The sequence below is a fragment of the Dendrobates tinctorius genome, unplaced genomic scaffold, assembly GCF_039654945.1.
Source record: "Dendrobates tinctorius isolate UK_male_01 unplaced genomic scaffold, ASM3965494v1 ptg000276l, whole genome shotgun sequence".
Lineage (NCBI taxonomy): Eukaryota > Metazoa > Chordata > Amphibia > Anura > Dendrobatidae > Dendrobates > Dendrobates tinctorius.
In genome coordinates, this window is record NW_027361943.1 from 3,162,955 (window position 1) to 3,184,274 (window position 21,320).

The following is a 21,320-nucleotide window of genomic DNA, read 5'->3' on the forward strand; positions in this document are numbered from 1 at the left end:
GCATATCTAATACTTGTGGCCTAGTGTGAAATTCCAGTGACCCCTGCTAGGGCTAGTGTAATGATCAGAGAGTCCTGTAGCTTACAGAGACTACAACAGGAATGAGCCTAGTATTTTTACGTGCACACCGCTAGGTTCAGATAAGGGCGTGACAGGTTTTTGAATTCTTTGGAACTCTGGGGGAACCGTTACTCAGAGTGACCATGTACTGCAACTTCTTCATGCACAAGATGGATCCACTTGCTCACACAGATACAATTGATATAGTCCTCATGAACAGATGAAAAGTGAAGTTTAATGTCACAGTACATTCACTTCAATTCATGTCTCTTAAGCACAGGCTTTATAACAGTACAACTGCTTTTTAGAGGCACATTGACTAACAGTCTCTTGATAGCACAGTTCAGCACAGATCAAGACTCTTTACAAAAGCACAGTAGTGTACAGTAGAGTTGAGCGAAACGGGTCAAAAAAATTCAAAAGTCGCCGACTTTCGCCAAAGTCGGGATGCATGAAACGAAACCTGACCTTAGCGTGAGGTCGGCCACGAGGTCGGCGACTTAAGCACCAAAGTCGCATTTCAAAAGATGCTTTAGCGCCCTTTTTCAGCCAATCAGGAAGAACGGACACTGTGGGCAACGTGATGACATATGCAGCGGTCACCACCATCTTGTAGAAGGGCATGCAAGTGATTGGCTTGCTTTGTGTGGCATCACAGGGGGTATAAAAGGGCGGGGCCGCCGGCCGCCATGTTACTCATGCTGATCTCAGAATAGGGAGAGCTGCTGCAGCTGCTGATTCTGTAGGGAGAGCGTTAGGAAGGCAAAAAGAAAAAAAAACTGCTTCTGCTGCTAGCGCTTTTCAATGTAGTTACTGTGCAGTGAAAGGTGAAGATTTTTGCTTTTGTGCAGCAGTGCTGGTGGTGATTAGCCTGCCTTTTAAGGCTAGCTGCATTGCTGTGTGCACACTGGTGTTCAAACTGCTTTTTTAAAAGCAATCCAAATTGTATTGTTTTGTCCTGGTGAGGTAGAGAGCGTTCATTTTTTCACACACCGTACAGCGGTGTACGCTCCTCACACAGTACCGAGTAACGGCTGTTATCACGGCCAAATTGAAACTAAGTGTGTGACTCTGTAAGGAAAAGCCGAGGAGTTTGACCGTTCTTACAGACCTACACCTTATAGTTTTGTCCGTTTTTCAAACAGTTTAGTATATTTGCTGTTTGATTACATTCAAAACTGGAGAGAGACAGCGTGTGTCAGTCCATATACAAAAAAACGGAGCTTGACAATTTTACATACACCATACAGCGGTGTACGTGCACGCTCCTCTCTCAGTACCGTGTAACGGCTGTTATCACGGCCAAATTGAAGCTAAGTGTGTGACTCTGTAAGGAAAAGCTGAGGAGTTTGTCCGTTCTTACAGACCTACACTCTAGGGAGATTCCAATTCTGTCCAATTCTATATACACCTTGTAGTTTGTCATACACTAGGCAATTTCTGCCGGTCACATTGCGGTGTTATAGACACAGGGCCTGACAGAATCCAACTGTGTCCTGAAGTGTAGAGAGATTCCAGTTCTCCACAGTCCTCTATCCACCTTTCTTACAACATCCAGAATCTGCCTGTCATATTGCGGTGTAAAATAAACAGGGCCTGACAGAATCCAACTGTGTCCTGAAGTCTACAGAGATTCCAATTCTCCACAGTCCTCTATCCACCTTTATTACACCATCCAGAATCTGCCTGTCACATTGCGGTGTAAAATAAACAGGGCCTGACAGAATCCAACTGTGTCCTGAAGTCTACAGAGATTCCAATTCTCCCCACTACTATATACACCTTTTACCTTGTTTTACAGTACCATATAGTTGGTGGTTTTTTGTGTACATTTTCCCCAAAAATGAGGAAGTGTGGTGGAAGAGTCCGTGGAAGTGGGAAGGGGTTGGCAGCTGGTAATGATGGTGTTGGTGTTGGTGGTAGATCTGCTGGTAGTGGCAAAAGCAAAATAGCACCTAATGCAGGAGGTGTTGAGCCTACGTCATCGTCTGGCTCCACAAGGCCTCGAAGGCTCCCTTTTCTGCGAGTAGGTAAACCGCTTTTAAAGCCGGAGCTTCAAGAACAAGTTTTGGCTTACATTGCTGACTCAGCCTCCAGCTCTATCGCCTCCTCTTCTGAAATTTTAAAAAATAAAAGCACTGAGTCATCATTGGAGGCTCATGTTCATGAACCACACCTTTCCTTGTGTCCTTCACCCCAACCAAAATTGAAGGATGTGGCAGGCCACACTACAGATTACTCCATGGAGCTGTTTTCACATACCATGCCTGGGTTATCAAGTCAAATCGTGAATTACCCAGGCAAAGATGAATTTGACATGGAGTATACTGATGCACAGCCACTGATAGATGTTTCTGCTGGTACATTCACTCAGAGCACTACATTGTCCTCGCAGTGTACTGAGCCAGAATCTGACCCAGGTGAAACTCAGGTGCCCCTTCCCACATACTATACCACCATACACAGTGACACAGAGGAAGGTGCACATGACATTGAAGAGGAGGTGATGGATGACCCAGTTGTTGACCCAGATTGGCATCCATTGGGGTTAGAGGGTGCCGCTGCCAATAGCTCAGAAGAGGAGGAGGAGCATCCGCAGCGGGCATCGACATCACAACAGCTGTTATCTGGCAGGCCTGGAGCAGTCCAAAAACGGGTTACCGAAATCAAAAGAGTTGCAGGACAGCTTGGCCAGACAGTTAAAATAGCACAGCGTGCAAGGCCTCAAAATGTCTTTCATAGTAGGAAGAGTGCAGTGTGGCAATTTTTGAGCAAAATCCTAATGATCAGGCAAAGGTTATCTGTAAGAAGTGCGCAAAGACCTTTAGCTGAGGGAAAAATCTGAGAAATTTGAATACCAGTTGCATGCTAAGACATTTAACCACCATGCACTTGCAAGCGTGGACAGACTACCAAAACTCACGTACCACATGTGCTACTGCTCCCAAAGAAGGTAGTCAGCAACGCTACATTGTTTCCCCCACTGTAAGTCCACCACCAGCAGCAAATGTTGAGTTGTCGTCGCAGGGAATCACACTGTTATTGCAACGAAAGACTGAATCTAGGCCATCAGAAAGAACACCAACTCCATCACCATCATCAACCCTCTCTCAGTCCGTCATGTCCACCGCTAGTTCCACCATATGCAGCTCTCAAGTCCAGCTCACCCTACCAGAGACAATGAGTAGGACAAGAAAGTACTCATCCTCTCATCCGCATACACTGAGTTTGAAAGCCCACATTGCCAAACTAATCTCGTTAGAGATGATGCCCTATCGGGTGGTTGAAAGCGCAGCTTTCCGCGAACTCATGGCCTACGCAGTACCACGCTATGACCTACCCAGTCGCCACTTCTTTTCTCGCAAAGCCATCCCAGCCCTCCACCTTCATGTGAAAGACCGCATTGTCCATGCACTCAGACAATCAGTGAGTGGAAAGGTGCACCTCACAACTGATGCATGGTCCAGTAGGCATGGCCAGGGCCGTTACGTGTCCATCACTGCGTACTGGGTTAATGTGGTGGATGCAGGGTCCGCAGGGGACAGCTGTGATGGCACAGTGCTGCCTAGCCCACGGTATAGGAAACAGTTGGCTGTAGGCGTTCGACCCTCCTCCTCCAGAAGCGAAAGCTCGTCCACAGAGTGCAGTCGCACGAGCACTGCATCCACAGCTGAAAGTGGTGTCCCACTATCGATCAGCTAGTGGAAAGCGTCAGCAGGCTGTGTTGCAGATGATGTGTTTGGGCGACAGACACACGGCGGAGGTACTGGCCGACTACTTTCAGCGACAAACTGAGTCATGGCTGGGCAGTCTACATCTTGAGGCAGGTAAGGTAGTTAGTGATAATGGCCGGAATTTTGTGGCAGCCATAGCCCTTTCAAAACTCAGACACATACCTTGCTTGGCTCACACCTTGAACCTGGTGGTGCAGTGCTTCCTCACTAATTATCCGGAGTTAACAGGCCTGCTCCATAAGATTCGAAGACTGTGCTTGCACATCCGCCGGTCGCCGGTACTCTCCAGTCATATGCAGAATCTGCAGCGATTGCTCCACCTTCCCAAGCACCGCATAATTATCGACGTTGCAACAAGGTGGAACACCACCCTGCACATGGTTGAGCGGCTGTGCGAACAGAGGCAGGCCGTAATGCATTTGTGGGAGGATACACGGGCAGGCACTTTGAGGGCAGACATGGAGTTGACAAGTGTGCAGTGGTCGAAGCAGAAAGACCTCTGTAAAGTCCTTCAATGTTTTGAGGAATGCACATGGCTGGTAAGCGCAGACGACGCCATCATAAGCATGAGCATCCCACTTATGCGTCTGCTCATGCAAACTTTGACGCACATCAAGGAGCAGGCATCTGCAGCCGAGGATGATGAGGAAGAGGAGGAGGGAAGCCTTGATGTCAGTCAGCCATTGTCTGTTTAGGGAACTGTCGTGGACGAGGTGGAGGAAGAAGAGGAGGAGGAGGATGATGATGGGGATGATTATTTAGGGGAGGAGGATGCTTCTCGTGGGGCAAGAGAAAATGTTGGCCTGGCAAGGTCTGGTACTGGGTTTGTGCGTGACTGGAGGGATGTGGATTTGCCAGAAAGTGCTCCTTGTCAGAGACACCGCACTGAACTTACTCACTGAGCCAGTGCGCGTGTCCTGAGTAAAGCGAACAGTGCTCAAAGCTACCAGTGGAGCGGGCAGCAACCGAATAGATGCGTACTTCAGAGCTGCAGGGCCTGAAGCACGTGACTGCTAGAGGCGTGGCCTAAACTCCACAGAGCTAGGAGCTGCAAGACAATTCCTAGCAGAGTAACTGCGAGACAAAGTTACCAAGGGGCATAGACAGTGAGAATAGTCAGGACATAGCCAATGAGTCACACACAGAGATAGCTGTAGGGTACCGAAGGGGGCGAGCAGAGAGTAACCAGGTCACATGCAATGAGTCATACACAGATAGTTGCAAGGTACAAGAGGGGCGAGCAGAGAGTGGTCAGGTCACATGCAATGAGTCATACACAGATAATAACGCAGTACAAAATCAACAGGCAAACTCACAACGGGAAACAGAATCGGGTCAGAACCATATAAACAAGCTATAGCAACAAACAGGCACACGGGGGTCAGCACACTAGACCAATGGCAAAAGTATAACTGGCAGGGATTGAAGCTACCCAGGGGTTTATGAAGCTCTCCCAGAACCAGAAAGAGGCCACAATCATTAACCCCAAGTGTGCAGGTCAAAACCTGCACAGAGCTCCAGACATTAACCCCCCGGTGTGCAGCTCAAAAACCCGCACTGGGATCATGACACTCCTCCACCCAGCACTCGCAGTGCATCATTGACACTGGGAACATTGGCCCACATGTCAGATTATGCCTTGCAGTTCCTAAAAAGGGACCCCCGCATTGCCAAAATGATGAACAATGATGACTACTGGTTGGCCAGCATCCTGGATCCACGCTATAAAGGCAAATTCCAAAACATCATGACATAGGAGAACCTTGACCTAATATTGGCTAACAAACAAGCAACTCTCGTAAACCGGTTGGTTGAGGCATTCCCAGCACACAGCAGCGGTGATGGTTGTCACACGAGCTGTAGGGGTCGGGGGCAACTTGGAAGAGGTGTTGGTGGTGCACACATCAGAAGTGGCGTTGGAGACAGGGGTTTCATGACCATGTTGTGGACTGATTTTTCAAGTCCCGCTCACACGACTGGTAATACTGCTTCAATTGAAAGTGACAGGAGACAGCACTTGTCAACTATGGTTACAAACTACTTTTCCTCCCATATCGATGTTCTCCCTCACAGGTCATTCCCATTTGACTATTGGGCTGCTAAACTGGACACCTGGCCTGAATTGGCACAATATGCCTTACAGGAGCTCGCTTGCCCAGCTGCAAGTGTGCTATTGGAAAGAGTCTTCAGTGCAGCTGGATCAATCCTGACAGAAAAAAGGACCCGTCTGTCGACCCAAAATGTGGATGATCTAACCTTCATTAAAATGAACCATGCATGGGTTTCCAAGGATTTTGTTACACCTTACCCTGATGACACATAGGTTGACAGAAAAATGGCTTTCTTTGGTCCTCCTCTTCCTGGGACTTGACCAATTTCGCCTTTAGCAGCAGGTGAATGTCCCACATCAACATATGCCATTTTGTAAACCTCCCTAACTGGGCTGCCTCCTCCCCCCCATGGCCGGGGTCACCACCTAGCGCACGCAACTGTGCAAGTGCCGTTGCCCTGGACAGGTGGGTGGGCCGACTCTTGGGCGCGGGCACTGGCACAGGGTCCCTCATAGGGCAATCAAGTGTCTCTGACGGTGGGGGTGCACACCCGCCGTCTGACACACTGCCGTACTATGAGGGGCCCAGTGCTAGTACCGACGCCCACGAGTGGGCCCCCTTGCTTGGGCAGGGCCCCAGCATTTGTAATGTTTACCTCTCCCTGCTCCTCCGCTGTGTAGACTGGGCTGTCAAATCCTTCACTGGGACTGCCAATACAAATTTGGTGAACTGATAGAAGATGATGGTTAAGACGTAGCTATGCCCTGTCCCGCTGGCCGGGATCTAGCTTCAGATGATCAATGGCTTCCATTTCTTATGGACGTCGACTCACAATGAGATGCAGTGGTGGTTTCTCATCAGCTTTCACAGTTTTCCAACCCACAGACGTGTGACATTCCAGCGCACATTTTTAAATGTGCCCTCTCATGCCAATCCAAATGAATCGCCTGCGGCCTGTGGCTTCTGTCTTTTGCACTCCAAAGTTACGTGACAGAACATGATAGGCAGTGAGCACCATGTTTACATCTCTCCCTGTGATCAAAATTATATGGATATGAGTAATGGCGATAGGATCAACGGTACTGCGATACAGCAACACTTTCTTCACAAAGAAAGGTTTTCGCTGTCTCCACACACTAATTAATTGTGGGTCTGCATCGCCTCTGAGAATTGTGACGGAATTTTATCCCGTGAATAGGAATTCCTAGATTTCTGCAATCACTAGAATTTATGTCAGTAATTGTCTGCATCTCATTTCCTATTGCGGAAAGTCTGGACTGTCTTACTGAGACAGAAATATATATGAAGATTTAAAAATACCACCAAAAGTGTATACTGGTGTACGCTTCAAATACATTTCCTTTTTTCTACTTTTTAGATTGTTGTCTAATCCATACTGAGAACATGGAGATTTTAAATATTTAAACTATGCTATATATACCTGCTATCCAGTGATAATGTACCCTTTCTCAACTTTGTACAAGCTGGTGAAATCCATACTGGGCCTGAGACCGTCTGAGCCTGCCTCCTGATCTATAGACATAGGTTTTTAATGTGTAAACTATGCTACACATACCTGTAATCCGGTGATACGTTACCCTTTCTCACCTTTGTCCAATCACGTCTAATACATACTGGGCCTGAGACCTTCTGAGCCTGCCTCCTGATATATAGACATAGGTTTTAATGTGTAAACTATGCTACATATATACGTGTTACACGGTGAAACTGTACCCTTTATCAACTTTCTAGAATCTTGTCGAATCCATACTGGGCCTGAGAACGGCTGCCGAGCTGTTAAGCAAGCTACAGCAACTGTGGTTTGGACATGTAATTTTTTGCATTTTTTCAGGAATGCCGGTTAGGCCTAATTCTGGAATTGCGGTTGACCTGCACTTACTGGGAAATCATCGTTCGCGGGGAATAATTGGAATCACAGATCCCCATCACTAACGGTGTTCTGCTGGTTAGGCTGGTTTCACATTAGCGCATTTTCAGCGCGCGCACGGCCGGGGGTAGCTCCGCCCCCGAGCCGGCTCTCTGCCCGGCGTGCCCGCCCCTTGCTTGTAGCGCCGCCTCCTAGCGGACAGCGGCACCTGCGATCGGCGCACCCTATCTTTAGCATAGGGTGCGCCGATCGTGCGCAGGCCGTGCGCTAGTTGCGCTTTGACCTGCGCTGCGCACTTTTGACGGTGCGCCGTGCGCGCCAAAATCCGAAAAGTTTGATTTTGGCGCGCACGGCGCACCGTCAAAAGTGCGCAGCGCAGGTCAAAGCGCAACTAGCGCACGGCCTGCGCACGATCGGCGCACCCTATGCTAAAGATAGGGTGCGCCGATCGCAGGCGCCACTGTCCGCTAGGAGGCGGCGCTACAAGGAAGGGGCGGGCACGCCGGGCAGAGAGCCGGATCGGGGGCGGAGCTACCCCCGGCCGTGCGCGCGCTGAAAATGCGCTAATGTGAAACCGGCCTTATCTGCACCTGTAAGCGACAAAAGCTGGTCCTTTCAGTGTAGTGTACATGCAGCCCCGGACATGTAACGCCATGATAGGCCATTATAGTGCCAGAGCCTCGCGTATCCCTGTAGTAAGCTTGACGCGTACCGCGGGGGCATGCTGGATTCTAGTTCGTTAACGGAATAAAGCTGACAAATTGCTAGCACAACTACAAATGGACATACCACACCACACACACAATCGACAAAGCATTTAATATGTGCATCTTTTCTTGAGGTGGCATGGTTGTGGTTTCCCGGGTGGAGTCCAATTAAGCCGCAGGCTCCACTCCTGGTGGTGCCCTTTTGGACATTCCTTTATGGTTCAGCTTTGCAATCATACTGCGCCCGGAAAGCAAACACTTTGCCTTCATGGACGCTGTTTGGAGGTTCGTGGGAATAAAGCCGCCCGATCGCCAGTTGGCATAATTTATTGGTGGGAAATCCGACGGTATATGATCATGTTCGATTTCAGAATTTTTTTTTTTTTGGTTGGCATTTTACATTTTTATTCCAGCCTTTCTTGACTTCATAAGGGAATGACAAGCCTATATCTGTGTCTCGTCCACCACCTCCTTTTACTCCTCCACCTCTTTTCTAAATGTAGTTGCCCTTTTCCATATGTAATTTTTGTCTTCTGAGCATTTTCTCTGCTTTGGGACACCTTTTAAGGTGTTTTGTAATTGTTTTATATGTGTTTGTATGTGTTTGTGTTTGCCTGCCATTGTTTTCAATGGGGTTCGACGAACATTCGACGAACTTGCCTCCTGTGTGACGAACCAAAACACTAGCGTGGTGGCTCAACACTACTCCTGATATATAGACGTACATTGTTAATGTTTAAACTATGCTATATATACCTGCTATCTGGTGATACTGTACACTTTGTCTACTTTTTATATTCTTGTCTAATCCATACTGAGCCTGTGAGCGTCTCTGTGTGACTGATGGAAAATATATGGAGATTGACAATTATCCTTTGACTGAATAGAGCTGTACATTTCTGATACAGTGCCATATATCTGATGTTATTTTGTGTCTATTTTGTGCAAAATTTTGAAGTTTGGTGGAAGAGGCCGCAGACGTGGGCGCGGGGGGGCGCAGCTGGTGATGATGGTGGTGGTGCATCTGCTGGTAGTGGCAAAAGCACAATAGCAGTTAAGGCAGGAGGTGTTGAGCCTGCATCATGGTCTGGCTCTGGAACGCCTGGAATGATACCTTTTCTGGGAGTAGGTTAACTGCTTTTAAAGGCGGAGCATGAGGAACTGGTTTTGGCTTACTTTGCCAAAACATACTCCATCAAATATGCCCGCCTCTTCTGAAGTTTCAAAAAATGCAAGCACTGAGTGTTCAAGTGCTGGCTCCTGGTCAGGAAGAACCCCTTTCCTTGTGTCCTGCACCCCCACCCAAACTGAATGAGGCAGCAGGCCACACTTCACATTAGTCCATGTAGCTCTTTCTATCATACCATGCCTGGATTATCAAGTCAAATCGTGAATTCCCCAGTCCAAGATGAATCTGACATGGAGTGTGGGTGGCCAGCCAGGGCAGTGGGGTTAATCGGTTCTGGGCCGGTGTCTCACAGGGATGTGTCACGGTGGTGGTGACCCGTTCCGTGGCCCTGGGCGTCCATGCAAAGGGGTGAATAACGTTTATAGGTGAATGATACGTGACGCCACCTCTGGTTTCTGATTAGATTGACCAGCGCTGCAGTGTCGCTTCTGTGGGACAGATGTTGTGGTGCAGCTAAGATGTAGAAGACCTGCACAGGTAGGGCCGTAATCGCAGGGCAGATGAAAGAGTTGGGAGATGGTGTGCAGTGCAGGATGTAGCTGAGCCGTGCGCCAGGCGCAGGAGAAAGATGACAGACACAGTCGTGCAGTTCCTTCACCTGTACTTGGTAGGTGCTGTCCAGGACCCAGAGTACAGATGGAGAAGGAGTTGGTCAGCCTGGAAGCCAATTTGGATTTCTCTCTCTGCAGATAGGTTGTGTGGCCTCCATTCTAGCGCTTATCTGAGGTACTCGCAGTGCTGAGTTCAATGAAGTTCCCCCTGTTTACTCTCTTTTGGAACTTTCTCGTATGGCTGGCAGCTGTAGCTTTTTCCTTCTGGCTCACACACGTCGATGCTAGGGCCTCCGAGCCTCAGTTGGGTACAGAGCATTTACAGCTGCTACTTCCTCCGGATTCTGCTGCAGGAACGTCAGTGTCCCTACAAACTCGGAGACCGGAATCCGGACCATGCGCTCCAGCTAGGAGTGAGCCTTAACTCTGCTCATCCTCCAGCTCCCCTTCTCACGTCAACACACTTCCCCTTCCCTGCACAGAATGGCCTAACTTACCTCCTCCCGACCACAGAGAGCAGCTCCTCAGCAGTCATGTTCAGAGGTCTCCCTGCTGGCGTGGAGTGGGAAATGTGTTGTGTGTTGGTTTAACAGCTAGAGAGATCCTTCGTTGTTCCCAAGCATGACATCACACTCCCTAGGAGGAAGGTAATGCCACTGTGGCGACCGTACTCCTGGGGACGCCACAAGTGCACTGATGCCCAGCCACTGCTAGATGATTCTGCTGGTATATTGACCCAGACCACTACATTCCCCTCACACTCTACACAGCCAGAATCTGACCCAGAGGAAACTCAGGTTCCCCTTCCCGCATACTATACCACCTTACATGGTGACAAAGAGGAAGGTGCAGATGAAAGTGCAGGTTCCTTGAGCTGGTGGGGGGGGCATACTCATGGGCGACGGCACTGGCACAGGGCCCCTCATAGTACGCATAAGTGTCTCTGCCGGTGGGAGAGCCCACCGGCCCACCCCCACCCGCCGTCAGACACACCGCCACACACCGCCGTACTATTAGAGGGGCCCTGTGCCACTGCCGTCGCCAACGAGTGGCCCCCCCTGCTTGCTCAGGATCACAGCACTTGCAAAGTTGAAATACTTACCTTTCCCTGCTCCACCGCCATGACGTCTTCCGCGTTTCCTGACAGTGATAGTCTGATCAGAGAGCACAATGACATCACGTCTGTACGCCCTCTGCCTAAACAGCCAAGTGCAGTGAGATGGACGACGGGGACGACGAGGAGTCCAGACTAGTACAGGGATTCCATAGCGAGACTTATTTAATTGTTTTCAATGTTGGGACAGCAATTTTTGGGGAGCACTATACTCTGGAGAATGATATATGGGGCCCACCATACACTGGAGCATTCCAAAGGTGGACATCAGACACTGGAGCAGCATTTGCAGGGCCCATTATACACTAGAGCATTAGAAATGGGGCCCATTATGTATGGAGCATTATTTGGGCCCATAAAACAGTGGAGCTTCATCCATGGGGACCAACACATACTGTAGCATTATGTGGAGCTCATCATATACTGTTTCAAACATTATATGGGACCAATGATTCTGTATGGAGAAATATATGGGCCTCATTACTCTGTATAGCGCACTATGCAGTGGCCATAATACTGTATGGAGTAATATACTGTCCGTTTTTGGAGCTATTAAAAATGAATATCAGTCATGAGATGTAAAAAGTGAAGTATGTTTCATTGTACTATGCCGCTATTTCTCTGCGGTATCGGAGCATCGTGAGTTGTGGTACGTGTTAAAGGGGCGCTCATTGGCCCAGGGCACATGAAAACCTGGAGCCAGCCCTACACCCCCACAAATTTAGCCAAATAACCCCCATTTTTCAGTGCGTAACTAGTATTATGAAGTAAATTAAGGTTGAAAAGCTTCAGTAATCAGAATTGATGTTTTTGGCATTCAAAAGGGCACTGTAGGTGTGTTTCCTGTCCTCCACTCCCTGCCGATTTTGCTTCCCCATTGACTTGCATTGGGTTACGTGTTTCAGTCGGCCTTCGACTTTTCACGATAATCGGCCGATTTCGTTCGACCCGACTTTTGCGACTCGACCAGAAAAAAGGCAAAGTCGCTCATCTCTAGTGCACAGCATTTCTTCTAACACAGTGTAATGGAGGAGGGGGTGAAGGTTTGCTGGAGGAGATTATCCCTGTGACACAACTTCTTCCAGTCCTTATCTTCCTGCTCCTGATAGACTTTCTCCAGTAGCAGTATAGTGGTAGCCCAGCTCCACTCTGTAATGGAATCCTGTGTCCCTATCATTCACTTGCCTCAAGGTTTGTGATACAGATCACAGACACACACCACTAATCCCTTAGATGCTGCCAGAACAGGAAACAAGTTTCCAATAATCCCCCTGGGGCTCTGCTAATCACTCCCTGCCTCCTGTGACTGTTTTAACCCCTCTAGTTGCTGGATGCTTTTGAAGCAACAGCAGGTAGCAATACTTTTGCATGTCACATTGTGAGTGACGCTCGTGAAGTTCAGACTTGAAGGCATTAACAGTTGTTGAACTGCTAGATAACAAGAGCGGTATTTGTAATAAATATTGTATTTATTCATATTGCCATGTCATAATAAACGGAATTGACCTTATTACTGTTACCTGCAATATAGAGCTTACTTGTGTGTGTATATGTAGCGCACGTATCTCTGCCTGCAGTACCTCTCTCCCTGCAGAGACACCAGCATACTCACTACCACGTCCCCAGTCCTGCTCCTTCCGGGTTTGCTGCTGTCCGGGGTGAGTAGTCCCCGGACACTGGTCCCCGCATGCAGGTCCCTGGGCACTGTGCTTAGGGCGCGCACTCGCACACTTCCTCTTTCGTAAAGGGACCTTGTGCGTTCCTCTAAAGTGTCCCCAGCCAATAGCTGGAGGACACTTACTGTTTAAAGCACCTCATCCAACATGGAGGTGACTGTGCAATGTTGTGAGTTTCAGAAAGAGAATTGGAGGGATCCAATGGCTGGATATCCTTAAGGACAAAAATGTCCAGGAAGGATGGGAAATCTTGAAAAATAAAATTCTCAAAGCACAATTGTTAACAATTTCGAAAAGAGGGAAGAATAGGAAGCATTTAAGGAAACCAGGATGGATGAACACAGAACTTAAGCACATGCTAAAAAGGAAGAAAGAAATGTTTATAAAATGGAAAGAGGGAGGCATATCTAAAGAAGAATATAATGCTGTCTGCAGAACTTGCAGGGCACAAATCAGATTACTAAAGCTGACAATGAATTGAGGCTTGCAAGAGATGTCAAAAGCAATAATAAAGGATTTTGGGGATTTGTCAAAAGTAAAAGAAAAGTCAAAGATGCTATAAGATTTTTACAGGATGAAAATGATGAAATGGTAAGACAGGATGTTGAGAAGGCTGGACTTTTAAATTCCTATTTTGCCTCTGTTTTCTCTCAGAAAGGAAATGTAACATCAACAGTTCTTCACTGTCCTATTAAGGGAATAGAAGAATCCAGGATATCTATAAACAGAGAGATAGTGAGGAAACACTTAGCTAACCTAAATGAATTCATGTCTCCAGGTCCAGATGAATTACACCCCAGAGTACTGAAGGAGGTAGCAGAAGAAATTTTTGAACCCCTCTCCATAATCTTTGAAAATTTTTTGAGAGCAGGAGACGTCCGAGAAGACTGGAGAAGAGCAAATGTTATTCCTATCGTCAAAAGGGGGAAGTAGGTGGACCCAGGCAACTATAGGCCGGTGAGTCTGACTTCTTTACCAGGAAAGATCTTTGAACAAATTATTAAACAACATGTTTGTAAATACCTGGATAAGAATGAATTGATTAAACAGAGTCAGCATGGGTTTGTAACTAATAAGTCATGTCAGACTGACTTAATTTCTTTCTACGACAGAATCACTGATTGGGTGGATCAGGGAAATGCTGTAGATATAGTATATCTTGACTTCAGCAAAGCATTTGACAAAGTATCTCACACAATCCTTATTGAAAAAATGGATAAGTATGGGATGGACAAGGCAACTGTTAGGTGGATTCAAAACTGGCTTAGTGATCGGACCCAAAGAGTGGTTGTAAATGGCTGCACATCCAGTTGGAACAATGTCTCAAGTGGGGTACCACAGGGCTCTGTCCTGGGCCCTGTATTGTTCAACATCTTTATCAATGATTTAGATGAAGGATTTGAGGGTAAACTGATTATATTTGCTGTTGACACAAAGCTTGGAGGGATAGCTAATACTAGAGAAGAGAGAGAGAGGATTCAAAAAGATATAAATAAACTGGAGCAGTGGGCAGCAACTAACAGAATGGTTTTCAACAGGGAAAAATGCAACGTACTAAATCTGGGCAATAAAAATGAAAAAAGCATATACAGAATGGGAGGAATAGGGCTAAGCAACAGCACATGTGAAAAAGACTTGGGTATACTAATAGATCACAGACTGAATATGAGTCAACAGTGTGATGCAGCAGCAAAAAAGGCAAATGCAATTCTAGGATGTATTAACAGAAGTATACAGTCTAGATCACGTGACGTCATTATTTCCCTCTACTCCTCTTTGGGCAGACATCATCTGGAATACTGTGTCCAGTTTTGGGCGCCACATTTTAAAAAAGACATCAACAAACTGGAGCAAGTTCAGAAAAGAGAGACCAGAATGGTAACCGGTCTGCAAACCCTTTCTTATGAGGAAAGGTTGCAGGATTTGGGAATGTTTAGCTTGCAGAAGAGAAGACTAAGAGGATACTTAATAGCTGTCTACAAATATCTCAAGGGCTGTCACATTGTAGAAGGATCATCTTTATGCTCATTTGCACAAGGAAAGACTAGAAGCAATGGGATGAAACTGAATGGGAGGAGACACAGATTAGATATTAGAAAAAACTTTTTGACAGAGTGATCAATGAGTGGAACAGGCTGCACGAAAGGTGGTGAGTTCTCCTTCAATAGAAGTCTTCAAACAGAGGCTGGACAGACATCTGTCTGGGATGATTTAGCGAATCCTGCTTTGAGCAGGGGGTTGGACCAGATGGTCCAGGAGGTCCCTTCCAACTCTACGATTCTATGATTCTATGACTCTTGTCAGTTCTCAGGTCCTAGTGCTTGTATCTCGGCCTGCTCCACCCACCAGTGCCCTTCTCAATGGCAGCCGAGTCTGCTGCACCAGCCAGTGCCCATCTCACTGGCAGTCAAACCTGCTGCACCCACCAGTGCTCACCTCAACAGCATCCGAGCCAGCTGCATCGCCAGTGCTCATCTCAATGGTAGCTGATTCAATTGCACCCGCCAGTGCTCACCTCAATGGCAGCTGAGCTTTCTGAACCCTCCAGTGCTCATCTCTCCGTCAGCCTGTCCTGCCTGCACCTGAGGTTCCTGTCATCTTCTCTGCCTGCCTGCATTTGTTGGACATTCCCTTGGGCCACCCCAACCCAGACCCCTTTAAATTTTTCACTCTTTGTTTCATTGCAACCATTTGGTAAATTCAAAAAAAGTTTTTTTCTCATTAATGTACACTCTGCACCCCATCTTGACTGAAAAAAAAACAGAAATGTAGACATTTTTCAAATTTATTAAAAAAGAAAAACTAAAATATCACAAGGTCATAAGTATTCAGACCCTTGGCTCAGACACTCATATTTAAGTCACATGCTGTTCATTTCCTTGTGATCCTCCTTGAAATGGTTCTACTCCTTCATCGGAGTCCAGCTGTGTTTATTTAAACTGATAGGACTTGATTTGTAAACTCACATACCTGTCTATATAAGACTTCACAGCTCACAGTGCATGTCAGAAAATGACAAATGACAATCATGAGGTCAAAGGAACTGGCCAAGAAGCTCAGAGACAAAATTGTGGCAAGGCACAGATCTGGCCAAGATAACAAAATAATTTTTGCAGTACTAAAGGTTCCTAAGAGCACAGTGGCCTCCATAATCCTTAAATGGAAGAAGTTTTGGACCACCAGAAGTCTTCATAGACCTGGCCGTCCAGCCAAACTGAGCAATCATGGGAGAAGAGCCTTGGTGAGAGAGGTAAAGAAGAACCCCAAGATCACTATGGTTAAGCTCCACAGATGCAGTAGGGAGATGGAAGAAAGTTCCACAAAGTCAAATATCAATGCAGCCCTCCACCAGTCGGGCCTTTATGGCAGAGTTGCCCAACGGAAGTCTCTCAGTGCCAGACATATGAAAGCCAGCGTAGAGTTTGCTAAAAAACACATGAAAGACTACCAGACTATGAGAAATATGATTCTCTGGCCTGATGAGACGAAGATAGAACTTTTTGGTGATAATTCTAAGCGGTATGTGTGGAGAAAACCAGGCACTGCTCATCACCTGCATAATACAATCACAACAGTGAAACATGGTGGTAGCAGCATCATGCTACAGGGGTGTTTTTCAGCTGCAGGGACAGGACGACTGGTTGCAATTGAAAGAAACATGAATGTGGTCAAGTACAGATATATCCTGGATGAAAACCTCTTCCAGAGTGCTCTAGACCTCAGAATTGGCCAAAGGTTCACCTTCCAACAAGACAAAGACCCTAAGCACACAGCTAAAATAACAAAGGAGTGGCTTCAGAACAACTCTGTGACCATTCTTGACTGGCCCAGCCAGAGCCCTGACCTAAACCCAATTGAGCATCTCTGGAGAGACCTGAAAATGGCTGTCCACCAACATTCACCATCCAACCTGACGGAGCTGGAGAAAATCTCCAAGGAAGAATGGTAGATCCCCAAATCCAGGTGTGAAAAACTTGTTGCATCATTCTCAAGAAGGCTCATGGCTGTACTAGCTCAAAAGCGTGCTTCTACTCAATACTGGGCAAAGGGTTTGAATACTTATGACCATGTGATATTTCAGTTTTTCTTTTTTAATACATTTGCAAACATTTCTGCATTTCTGTTTATTTTTTCAGTCAAGATGGGGTGCAGAGTGTACATTAATAGCCGGCATTAGCACTGCTCCTGGTTGTAAACTATTTAACCCCTTCAGATGGATTGCAGCGAGGGACATGACTGAACGGCGGAGAGTTATGGATATTGTTGCTTTTTTTTTTTAATTTTTATTACAGAGGAATGATGGCTTCAGTTGGATTGGCTGTGTAATGAATTTGGTCAAAAACTGTGTGTCATTATTTCATTAAAATATTTTCTAATTAATGTCTGTGTGTATTTTTTAACCCTTTAATACTATTGGATTAATAATGGATAGGTGTCTTACTGACATCTCTCCATTAGTAACCCGGCTTAATGTCATCTTTCAATTGCAAGGTGACATTAACCCCTTATTAACCCATATGTCACCGCTAAAGGCAGTGGGAATAGAGAGGCTAAGTGCCAAGAAAGGTGCATCTTACAGATGCGCCTTTTCTGGGGTGGCTGGGGGCAGATGTGTTTCGCTGGGGGGTGCAATAGCCATGGTCCCTTCCTAGGCTATTAATATCTGCCCTCAGTCACTGTTTTTCCCTCTCTGCGGGAGCCCACACAATTTTTTTCCAGGAATGTACCCGATAATTTAACACCTACATGTCCCAAATTTTACACACATACACTAATCTAATTATTAGTCAAATACATATATAAATCTAGATTAAATGAAATGGTTTACTATATGTAAACCATGCGTCATTTCATGTCGGGTTCTGTAATGATTTTACAGAAGCCAGCAATTGAATTTTAACCAATTCTTCTATATATATATACTGTATGTAGATATACATATATGTCAATGACATATATATATATAAATCTACACTATGTGTACACATGTATTCTTTCTATTCTTTATTAACCTGTCAGTGTGATTTTACAGGAAAGCGCACTGAATTGCCGGCTTTTCTAAAGGACACCGGTGCGTAATTCTCGCAAGTCACACGTATGGTCCGTGTGTAATCCACTCTTTTCTCGCACCCATAGACTTGAATTGGCGAGTCTCGGGCGTAATATGGTGCAAATCGCAGCATGCTGCGATTTCACCCGCACGTATAATACGGGCGAGAAAAAATGCGTGATGGGTGCTGCCCCATAGATTAACATTAGTCCAAGTGCTATGCGAGTTTTCTCGCATAGCACTCGTCCGTATTCCTCTCTAGTGTGACTCCGGCCTAAGGCTGGAGTCACACCAACGTATAGCATCCAAGAGGATCGGATGGAATATGCTAATGACCCTCGACTCCTGCTCTGCTGCAAGCGTCAGCGCTCTGTGCTCCGATCCTCTCTTTCATACAGGAGGCCGTTGGCCCACACCTGCAAAGGGGTCCACCGGAGGATTCACCTGTTCTCCTGTGGGCCAGTCTTAGCCGTCATTGGTTTACACATTTGCATAAGAGAATTACCAGAAATGAAAGAAACTCACCTGTCTCTTTACATAGTTTAGCATAGAATCCTACTGCAATCAGCAGCCCACTGGCAACCTGCAAAAGAGTTATTATTATGTCCATGCATGTAACCATCTTGTCTGTCATTTTTCACATTTTCAGTTCTTTAATTAAATTTTATATTAAACTAAGATTTTTACATTTATAATAACTACTTAACCCCTTCATGACCCAGCCTATTTTGACCTTAATGACCTGGCCATTTTTTGCAATACTGACCAGTGTCCCTTTATGAGGTAATAACTCAGGAACGCTTCAATGCATCCTAGCGATTCCGAGATTGTTTTTTCGTGACATATTGGGCTTCATGTTAGTGGTAAATTGAGGTTGATAATTTTTGTGTTTATTTGTGAAAAAAATGGAAATTTGGCAAAAATTTTGAAAATTTTGCAAATTTCAAATTTTGAATTTTTATTCTGTTAAACCAGAGAGTTATATGACACAAAATAGTTAATACATAACATTTCCCACATGTCTACTTTACATCAGCACAATTTTTGAAACAAAATTTTTTATTGTTAGGAAGTTATAAGGGTTAAAAGTTGACCAGCGATTTCTCATTTTTACAACGAAATTTACAAAACCATTTTTTTTAGGGACCACCTCACATTTGAAGTCACTTTGAGGGGTCTATATGGCAGAAAATACCCAAAAGTGACACCATTCTAAAAACTTCACCCCTCAAGCTACTCAAAACTCCATTCAAGGAGATTATTAACCCTTCAGGTGCTTCACAGGGACTAAAGCAACATGGAAGGAAAAAATGGACATTTTAATTTTTCCAACAAAAACTTTCTTTTAGCATCATTTTTTTCATTTTCACATGGGTAACAGGATATATTGGATCCTAAAATTTGTTGGGGAATTTCTTCTGAGTACCCCGATACCTCATATGTGGTCATAAACCACTGTTTGGGCGCACGGCAGGGCTCAGAAGGGCAGGAGCGCCATTTGACTTTTGGAATGGAAAATATGCTGGAATATTTACCGGTTACCATGTCGCGTTTGGAAAGTCCCTGTGTGCCTAAACATTGGAGCTCACCCACAAGTGACCCCATTTTGGAAACTAGACCCTCCAAGGAACTTAGCTAGATGCATAATGAGCACTTTGAACCCCCAGGTGCTTCACAAATTGATCCGTAGAAAAAAAAAGTACTTTTTTTTCACAAAAATTTTCTTTTAGCCTCAGGTTTTTCATTTTCACATGGGCAACAGGGTAAAATGGATCCTAAAATTTGTTGGGCAATTTTTCCTGAGTACACTGATTCCTCATATGTAGTCATAAACCACAGTTTGGGCGCACGGCAGGGCCCGGAAGGGAAGGACCGCCATTTGACTTTTTGAATGAAAAATTAGCTCCAATCGTTAGTGGACACCATGTCGCGTTTGGAGAGCCCCTGTGTGCCTAAACATTTGAGCTCCCCCACAAGTGACCCCATTTTGGAAACTAGACCCCCGAAGGAACTTATCTAGATGTGTGGTGAGCACTTTGAACCCCCATAACGCAGAGCCGTGAAAATAGAAATATTTTTTTTCCTCCAAAAATGATTTTTTAGCCCACAATTTTTTATTTTCACGAGGGTAACAGGAGAGATTGGACACCAAAAGTTGTTGTACAGTTTGTCCTGAGTAGGCTGGTACCCCATATGTGGGGGGGAACCACTGTTTGGGCACACGTCGGGGCTCGGAAGGGAAGTAGTGACGTTTTGAAATGTCGACTTGATGGAATGGTCTGCGGGCGTCATGTTACGTTTGCAGAGCCCCTGATGCACCTAAACAGTGGAAACCCCTGACAAGTGACCCCATTTTGGAAACTAGACCACCCAAGGAACTTATCTAGATGTGTGGTGAGCACTTTGAACCCCCAAGTTCTTCACAGAAGTTTATAACGCAGAGCAGAGAAAATAAAAAAATATTTTTTTTCCTCAAAAATGATTTTTTAGCCCGCTATTTTTTATTTTCACAAGGCTAGCAGGAGAAATTGGACCCCAAAAGTTATTGTCCAGTTTGTCCTGAGTACGCTGGTACCCCATATGTGGGGGTAAACCACTGTTTGGGCGCATGGTAGGGCTCAGAAGGGAAGGAGCGCCATTTGACTTTTTGAATGAAAAATTAGCTCCATCGTAAGCGGACACCATATTGTGTTTGGAGAGCCCCTGCGTGCCTAAACTTTGGAGCTCCCCACAAATTCCCCCATTTTGGAAACTAGACCCCCCCAAGGAACTTATCTAGATGGATAGTGAGCACTTTGAACCCTCAGGTGCTTCACAGAAGTTTATAACGCAGAGCCGTGAAAATAGAAATATTTTTTTTCCTCAAAAAATGATTTTTTAGCCCACAATTTTTTATTTTCACAAGGGTAACAGGAGAGATTGGACACCAAAAGTTGTTGTACAGTTTGTCCTGAGTACGCTGGTACCCCATATGTGGGGGGGAACCACTGTTTGGGCACACGTCGGGGCTCGGAAGGGAAGTAGTGACGTTTTGAAATGTCGACTTGATGGAATGGTCTGCGGGCGTCATGTTACGTTTGCAGAGCCCCTGATGCACCTAAACAGTGGAAACCCCTGACAAGTGACCCCATTTTGGAAACTAGACCACCCAAGGAACTTATCTAGATGTGTGGTGAGCACTTTGAGCCCCCAAGTTCTTCACAGAAGTTTATAACGCAGAGCCGTGAAAATAGAAATTTTTTTTTCCTCAAAAAATGATTTTTTAGCCCACAATTTTTTATTTTTACAAGGGTAACAGGA

The 21,320-nt window shown here is 45.9% G+C and overlaps 1 protein-coding gene across 2 annotated transcripts in view; it reads right to left on the minus strand.

The window, feature by feature from the left end:
- Window positions 1-21,320, minus strand: part of LOC141072566 (tetraspanin-33-like) — a 156,956-nt gene that overhangs the window by 92,842 nt on the left and 42,794 nt on the right. Inside the window, exon 2 of one of the 2 annotated variants that reach the window (XM_073559844.1) lies at window positions 18,546-18,603. The exons of the other annotated variant lie outside the window; for it this stretch is intronic. Within the exon in view, the coding sequence (XP_073415945.1) occupies window positions 18,546-18,603 (58 nt within the window). The remainder of the gene's footprint in view (window positions 1-18,545; window positions 18,604-21,320) is intronic. 2 annotated transcript variants of the gene reach the window in all.